This window comes from Limulus polyphemus, unplaced genomic scaffold (genome assembly GCF_000517525.1).
Source record: "Limulus polyphemus unplaced genomic scaffold, Limulus_polyphemus-2.1.2 Scaffold2213, whole genome shotgun sequence".
Classification (NCBI taxonomy): domain Eukaryota; kingdom Metazoa; phylum Arthropoda; class Merostomata; order Xiphosura; family Limulidae; genus Limulus; species Limulus polyphemus.
This window is the reverse complement of record NW_013667823.1, coordinates 9,893-18,415: the sequence shown is the minus strand read 5'-3', so window position 1 is coordinate 18,415 and position 8,523 is coordinate 9,893. Positions and strand designations below refer to the sequence as shown.

Sequence of the window (8,523 nt, the reverse complement as noted above, 5' to 3'; positions counted from 1 at the left end):
AAAGGGCGAGCATATTTGGTGGGACGGGGATTCGAACCTGCCAGTCGAGCGCCTTAACCACCTGGCCATGTCAGGCCTCGACGTAATGAACTTTAAATATTTATATCTATTATAAATTAATCTATTTCATCTCCGTCAAAAGTTACACGAGTTTATTTGTAGCTAAGCACAAACCTATACGATGGGCTATCTTTGCTGTGCCCACTACTGGTATCGAAACCCGGTTTTTAGTGTTATAAGTCCGTAGACCTACCGCTGTGCCATTGGGGGACAAATAAATGAGAGTAATATTAATTTTTATCTAGCTTTACGTTATTATTGATTTTAAAACTATTTTTACATAACTGTGAGAGATGACACAACCTTTATGAAGTGAGGAAAAACTTAACAACTCCAAAATTGTTGTTGTAAATGTAAATTAACTAGGAAAACTTAATAATTAAATAGTTTTAATAAATTTGGATTGAGCTATTCTAGGTGTAGTGTATAAAATATTTATTTGTGGACGAAACGTTACTCAATATGAAGAACTGATATAACAACAAATTCAATAAAATCACTAATTTTCCATATGGAATACATAGGGGAACATAGCGGTAATTAATGGGAATAATTACAATATTGATAACATTCGTCTTTTTAAATATTTTAATTGATTAATAGATTATACAATTCTAGGGTTAGTTTGACAGTTACAGAGAATTGGTGTTACTAGTAGATCACTGATTAATGTTATTATCGGTATTTAAACTGAAAACATGAAACTATTATATGGATATGAAAATCTAGAAGCAATGTGAATCTTTTTTTTTTATCTCCTAGAGTATGACTTTTCGTAATAAAGTAATTTCCGTTTAAAAAAGTGTTGTTAAACAAATAAAATAAAGATTAGACTATACAAAATGAAAATGTCCCGGATCAGCGGTAAGTTCACGGACTGACAATGCTAAAATCCGGGTTTCAATTCTTGCGGTGGACAGAGCGTAGAAAGGCCAATGTGTAGCTTTGCGCTAAAATAGACAAATAAGATCATGAAATAAATCTATTAAACAAATAAGGAAACTACTAGTCCTGAGACCAATGACTTAGTATTTTGGACAGATAAGCAATTTACCTAAACACTCATCTGGTAGCAAAAACGAAACATGGTGACGTCAAATGAAAACAAATCGTCTCGAACAACATTTCGGTGTCGTAAGCACGCGCTGTTGATTCAAGGTGGTGGTGGTCGATGTTCTATTTAATGACCTACTTTAGACTTTACAGCGCAGGCATATCTGTTCAATTCTACTATTGGAAAGGAGTTTCACCCTCACTGTTTTCAGTTCGCGTGTTTTCTCCCTAGAGTTAGAACACCAGGATTTTATTTACAGGTAGACAAGTAGAGGAGAATTCCATGTTGGAGAAAATTTATATTGGGTGGATTTTTGGAACTATTTACGTTATTACTTAAAGACATTTTAGTCACGTACCACCCCAAGACATAATTACGAATCAAGGATATTTTTATTGGTCAGTATGAGACAGCAAGTTTCTCCCTTTCAGCCCCTTCTTGTCCACTTTTCAGAAAGGTCGACTGGCCGTGGTCGATTCCCATCACTGGCAGTTCAGGAAGACCGAAATAGTAAAAAAGGAAACGGAAATCGAAAGGCGAGGATACTTATTGCGATTGGGCTGATTCTTCCAATAGTTGCTGGAATTATAGGTGCGTAGTTTATTTTTATTTGAATAAATTTATTTAAAAATGTTTCGTATTGATGTATTGTGTAACGTCATTGAGACACTTTATAATTCTATAGGAAGGAATGTGTCTAGTCTATGTGATATGTTTAGTTTGTTTGTTCATTTGATTAACAGAAAACACACGTAAATTCGCAGTAGTATTCGAGATCTAAAAGAAGGAAACAAACAACATTTAATTGTAGTATGCAAATGAGCCTTGGAAGGAAGTCAAGGTAAAGTATGAGCAAATAGGCCTAATGCAGTAGTCTCACCAGTAGTATGCGGAAGAGCCTTGAAAGGAAGGCAAGATAAAGTATGAGCAAATAGGCCTAATGCAGTAGTCTCACCAGTAGTATGCGGAAGAGCCTTGAAAGGAAGGCAAGGTAAAGTATGAGCAAATAGGCCTAATGCAGTAGTCTCATCACATGATATATTTCCACTAAACAGACTTATTCCCGCGTAGAATAAATTGCCTTAAATAACGTGAACACTGATGTGGTGTTATAAGTCCAAAGGAATTTGTGTAATTATAAAGTTTTATCATGTTATGAAAATATAGAAACAAAATATTGGTGGAATCAGGTATAATTAACGTGTTAGCCTTTCGAACACCATAAAGAAGATACAAACTATATAAGGCATAAACTTAATTTTCTCCTGCTTTAACATTTGTTTTAACCTTTTTTTTAGGACTGAAATGTCAGAGAAGCAGTCTTCGTGGAAAATTATTAACATACATTTTGTAACAATCGAAGGTGGAACGGTCTTTGTAAATAGTAACAATGGCCTAACACTTAGGACGTCGTTAAGAAGTTTTACGTTACTAACTTTTTTTAGAATTTTGATACGTATTTAAAAGTTGGAATTTTTATTACGTTTTGTATTTCATAAAGTTATTTAATATGTTCAAAATGGTATCTTTGTTTTATGTTATATCTACGATTCCCAAATTGCGTAATAAATATAATAATTGAGTTTTTAGCTGTGTGGCATTGAACTGCAAATAATAATTTTAGCCTTTTAGTCATTTGGAGTAATTTATATTTTAATGTTAAGCATAAGTAATTTAGAATGTAAAACTTTAACACATCTGTTCTTTGAGATATACTATAAATTAAAATTTTATTTTTTATTTTAGTTTGTATGATGCCTTTCTATTTTCATTCCAAATAGAATGGTGTTTTAATATTAATATGTTTGGAAATTAATCAAATTACATCCCCATGTAGGTGTCGTAGCGTGGGCAGTGAACGCTGATACGGTGTTGGGGAGAAATAGGGTCAACACACCCTTTAGGCCTACTCAGGTAAAAGTAACATTTTTATTATTAAATGAACTACACTTCTGTTAATCCATTTCTTTTTGTTTATTTACAATGAAACACTTCTCATTTTAATAGCAACAGAACTTACAAATTAATAGATGACTGAGTTTAGTTTAAAGTTACAACTGCCAGGCAATTTTATTTCGAAATTACGTGAACTGTGAAAATTAGAACAGATTGATAAATATATTTATTATCAGTGCATTGTAGTCTGTTGTGAACAAGTAATAAAAAGCACACACTTTTGAATATCTATTAATAACACCATTTTATCACACTATGATATGTAACCTCGTAACTATTACAGTTTTTCATAGCGAAATTACTGATTTCAGTTAACTCATGTTCATTTATGAAATAATTTTAATTTTAAAGGAATAAATATTTTTATGTAAGGCTAGGTTCATAAAGGCACGAGCATAAGTTGTATCACCAAGTGTGAGCTATCCCTACATTAAGCGTGTCATCTTTCACAAATGCATCTTACTTAAATGGCAGAAGAGGTTTTTATTGCCTATAACTTACGTTGTATCTCAAATTAATATCTTCAAAAAGTCTGTTTTTTTGATAAAATCATGAGGAAAGTTGTAAAGATGGTATTCGTAATTGCTTCTAAAACAATACTTTTATTGCACTCACGCCCAAGTGTTTGTCTACGACCGTGACTTCAAATATTTGAAATGATACAACGGAATCCCACAACAGACAGAAATTAACACCAGACCGCAGGGCAGGGTGGGATATTTACTTGACCCACTTCTATTTTAAGATGAATTCTCAGATTAAGTGTTCAACTCGGTCAACCACCTCGGCACGCGTTCTGCGTTTAAGCCTTCATGGAAAGACAGAATACAAATGAATTATATCTCGATAATTATAACACTTGGAACTTGCCGAATAAACAATACCTTTCTAGATCTGCCTAAGACATGGTTATGTGTGTCATGATGGTTAGAAAGACCATTTTTGGCGGGAAATGGGATTTTTTTAAAATGAACGACGCCTTATGCCCTCATGGGTTAAATAACCAGGTCAGAGACCTCTTAGATTCAAGTACAGCCTTCTCGAATATTGAGCTACTGACCAGAGAGAGGGAAATTAATCAAAAGCACCCGCCGCCTACGAGGCTTCACTGAGCTGAATAGTGGGGTTAACTGTCAAAGATATATTGCCTACAGAGTTGAAAGTGCAGAACATATTTAACTGGATTTCGGGACTTAGACTTTGGATCTTCCTAAGTACACTAACCATCAAACCACACTCAGACTTATAACTTTTACAACTGGAGAAGTAAAATTCCAAAGACATTTTTTTTTTCAATGCCTAAACTGCACGCTAACTGGAGATTCCGAGAATATAGAATTATAAGAGTTTTTTTGTTTTGTTTTTTCTCTCTCCAAACTCTGATCAAGGTTCGTTGGTAAACAAATGCAGCAAAAATCACAATATTTATTACCACAAAAGAGTCAAAACAAACACAATGTAAAACACATAGACAAGTGTTTATGGTACTGGCAAGAGGAGAGTAAAACTGTTAATACCGTCCTCATCTAAAAGGATGTATAACTTAAAACGTAAGATAGAACCTCATAGTTAAATTAAGAAAAAAAATCAAACGCTTTAACTACGTTAAACAAAAAGTCAACTCTAACTCCCTCGAAAGTTAACATCTGCCACAAGCTAGCAACATGTTAAATTGTCACTACAACTTTAAGCAAAAGATTTATTAAAACTAGCAAACATTACAAAAAAATGAAGTTAAGGAAATTTTATCCAAAGTTACTCATCTTGTTAAAAGATACTGAAGTTAAAAGTCAAAAATTACTCTTACGGCGGCAAGCCTGGCTTTTAAATACAAAGCCAGGTTTGCACACAACTCCACCTTCCACACGTTATTTTCGTCGACTGTAATCTGAGCACAGTGGCAGCTTCTGGCTATTATCCGATTTGTCTACAGAAAGGACAGCCGCCTATGTTATAAGGTCACTCTATGTCATCACGCCACGATCTATCTTTTCTGTAAGAAATCACGCTTAATTACCTGTTAGTGAATTCAAAACCAGTGTGCACCTCAGAAAGGAAAACTTGAGCAACTTTTTACATCCAAACGGAGCTGAAAAGATGGAAATTTACAACATTTTACATATTAACTGAAGAGGTTGGAAAACTAATGCATGGTAACACTCCTATATTATGTGACTGCCTTTAATCCTGATATAACATCGTTAACTGTCGATAGTGACTATTTATTTACATAGATAATAAAGTTGAACGATTTTGTATATTTATCATCACCATAAATATTAAAGGGTTATTTAATGTTTTTTCAGGTTTTACCAGTTACATAATATCAAGTTAATATTTTTAAAAAGTTTAGAATTAATGTTCTTTTCAAGGTTTTTTTTTTTCAAAAACTTGATTCTATGAACTGATTAATTCCACAGATTAATGGTGGAAACACTGGAATCGGGCTGAGGCCGACCAATCCATTTTTGGAAAATACATTGGAGAGTGGGTTTGGACCAAATCCCGTTCTGACTGGAACCATAGACGAGTTGCCCACTGCTAATTTGGAAGGTGATAATATGACGGTTCTAACAAGAGACTTTTCCAACAATATCCATAGTAAAGAGGTTACATCTAATAGTACTAGCCAGCAAAAACAGGATGACCCAACGATGGAAGAAACTTCTGTTGAAAGTCCAGTTGTGGATGAAGAATCATCAACAACACTGGTGATGAATGATGACCCTGACGCCAGTGGATTAGTCACAGGGCTTATTGAAGCCTCCGGGAACAGAGACAAGAATTCAACTCGGGCTATAGATTTTACGCCTTCGTCTACAGTTATGAAAAATACCACGACCAAGAAAACCACCCCACAGCTAACAGAAAACCAGAATGACATTGTTCAGTTTGATGATGACGTAGATGATGTAACGCTTGTCAAGACATCAGCATTGAACGAACTGGAAGTTTTGGAGGCTTCCACATTAGAAAATAATCAAAAGTCTTCCACCCAAACTTTGGGCCCTAATAGGTCAGGAGAACATCCCTTTGTACCTGCTGAACAATCAAAAGCACACAATGATAATGGCCACTCTGGAGGATCACAGTATAGTTATGGGGGATATGCTCCTCCACCGCCTTCTCCACCACCACCACCTCCTCCTCCTCCTGTTCCTTTCCATTATCCACCCCCTGCACCAAGCTATTCATCTAATAACTATGGCTATCAGGCTCCAGTTCCTTCTTACTATCCTCCTGAACCCCCGAAGTTGGATCACAACAGTCATAGTAGCTACGGGGGTGGATATCATGAGAGTGGTTACGGGGATGACTATCATGAAAGTGGCTATGATAGAGGCTATGACGACCATGCTCCCTCAAAGGGATTATCAGTTCACATAGGAGGAGGAGGAGGCAGTCATGGAGGATATAGTCCGATTGGATCTCTTACCAGCCTTCTTCTCCCCAGTCTGGGAAGGCCTAAATCCAACCTAAAAGGGCGAATGGTGTTTGGGGTGGTGCTGGACAAAGGTGTACAGTTAGGAGATGATAAGGGACACGGTGGTGCTTATAATGGATAAATTTCGAAGTCACATTACGGGTGATATTTCATGGCTATTAGTTTGTTCTTCAGCACACATACCACTTTAGTGCTCTTTCCTAGAACGCATGCGTAGGATCTACAATGGCGAATTCTTTTTTATTATTATTAAATTTATTCAGGTCCTTTAATGTGCGCTACTTTTTAAAATAATATTATTTAATCTATTTCTCATTATCCAAGAATTAAAACTAAAAATGGATACACCAAACATTTTAAGTTAGTCCGAAACTTACTAATAGAATGTGTTATGTTGGTAGTTTCATAAAAACTATAGTTTTCTTTTGTACGAAATATTCCATTTTTACTGAACGCTATTAGAGACAGATAAAGTACACATTAACTAACAAACGGAGGTCTAGATCCGATCCTACAGTCGTTTAGTAAACAGTTCTTTGTTTTGTTTGTTTGTTGTTAAGCGAAAAGTTATACAATGGGATATCTGTGCTGTGCCCACCACGGATGTCGAAGCTCGGTTTTTAGCGTTATAAGCCTTCAGACTTTCCGCTGAGCCTCTGGGGTTCTACAGTTTATTGAATTGGTATGTTTTGAAGGAAATATAAGGGGTTTAAAAATTTTCTGAGAGCAGCTTATAAAAGTGGCAGTTTTTATCGACAGCCTTCGTTTTTTAATTATAGATAATTTTTCACAAGTCACGCAGACCCTTGCCAAACTTCATTTGGCTATGTTAACTTGCCAACAATAAAAAATGAAAACGAGACAGACTCTCAAGTCCCACCACCCTCCTGCAGCAACATGCAACGATATCACAACACACTAGGAGTGAAGAAGAGATTCATCGTCACCTTAAGACCATCTGGTTTGTAACTAACAAGTCGCCAGCGGCTGTATTAATTCTCAGTAGAACCAGAACTTGGATCTAGACCATCTGGTCTGTAACTAGCAAGTCGCCAGCGGCTGTATTAATTCTCAGTAGAACCAGAACTTGGATCTAGACCATCTGGTCTGTAACTAGCAAGTCGCCAGCGGCTGTATTAATTCTCAGTAGAACCAGAACTTGGATCTAAGACCATCTGGTCTGTAACTAGCAAGTCGCCAGCGGCTGTATTAATTCTCAGTAGAACCAGAACTTGGATCTAAGACCATCTGGTCTGTAACTAGCAAGTCGCCAGCGGCTGTATTAATTCTCAGTAGAACCAGAACTGGACCTAGAAATATGTGCACGTAAGGTATTAAGAAATTTGAAAAATCGGATAATTAATAGATTGTAAAGATCGGTAGTATATCAGTAGTTGATAAGTTTGAGTGATAAGTCCATTTGTTTAGGACAGTCTAATGTTAACTATTATAATTTACAGACATGGGGACAATCTTGGATATCTTCACGTTAAGTTAACTTATAATTTACAGACATGGGGACAATCTTGGATATCTTCACGTTAAGTTAACTGTTATAATTTACAGACATGGGGACAATCTTGGATATCTTCACGTTAAGTTAACTGTTATAATTTACAGAATGGGGACAATCTTGGATATCTTCACGTTAAGTTAACTGTTATAATTTACAGATATGGGGACAGTCTTGGATATCTTCACGTTAAGTTAACTGCTATAATTTACAGACATGTGGACAATCTCGTGCAGTTCGTTGATCCTTTGGGGCATCGTGAGAATCATCTCGTCAATTTTAGATTGTGGGATTTTCACTCACTCTTGCTTCAAAACTTGGAGTAGATCGCTCTTCGAAGTTTGGTTTTTTTTTTTTTTGGTTGTTTCGTGACTTACCGGTCGAGTATGGCCCAGAGGTTTTCGATGGGGTTCATGTCAGGAGATTGGCTCGGCCAGGGCAACTTCTGGATACCATTTTCTACCTGCCACTTTTGGGTGTTTCTGGCAGTGTGAC

The 8,523-nt window shown here is 36.0% G+C and overlaps 1 protein-coding gene across 1 annotated transcript; it reads left to right on the top strand.

Moving 5' to 3' along the window:
- Nucleotides 1-1,518: 1,518 nt before the first annotated feature.
- Nucleotides 1,519-6,761, top strand: LOC111087490 (protein BNI1-like). The gene is made up of 3 exons (XM_022394266.1): nucleotides 1,519-1,705; nucleotides 2,952-3,028; nucleotides 5,491-6,761. Exons 1-3 carry the CDS (start codon nucleotides 1,519-1,521, stop codon nucleotides 6,634-6,636), a joined length of 1,410 nt encoding a protein of 469 aa, XP_022249974.1. The 3' UTR covers nucleotides 6,637-6,761.
- Nucleotides 6,762-8,523: the final 1,762 nt, after the last annotated feature.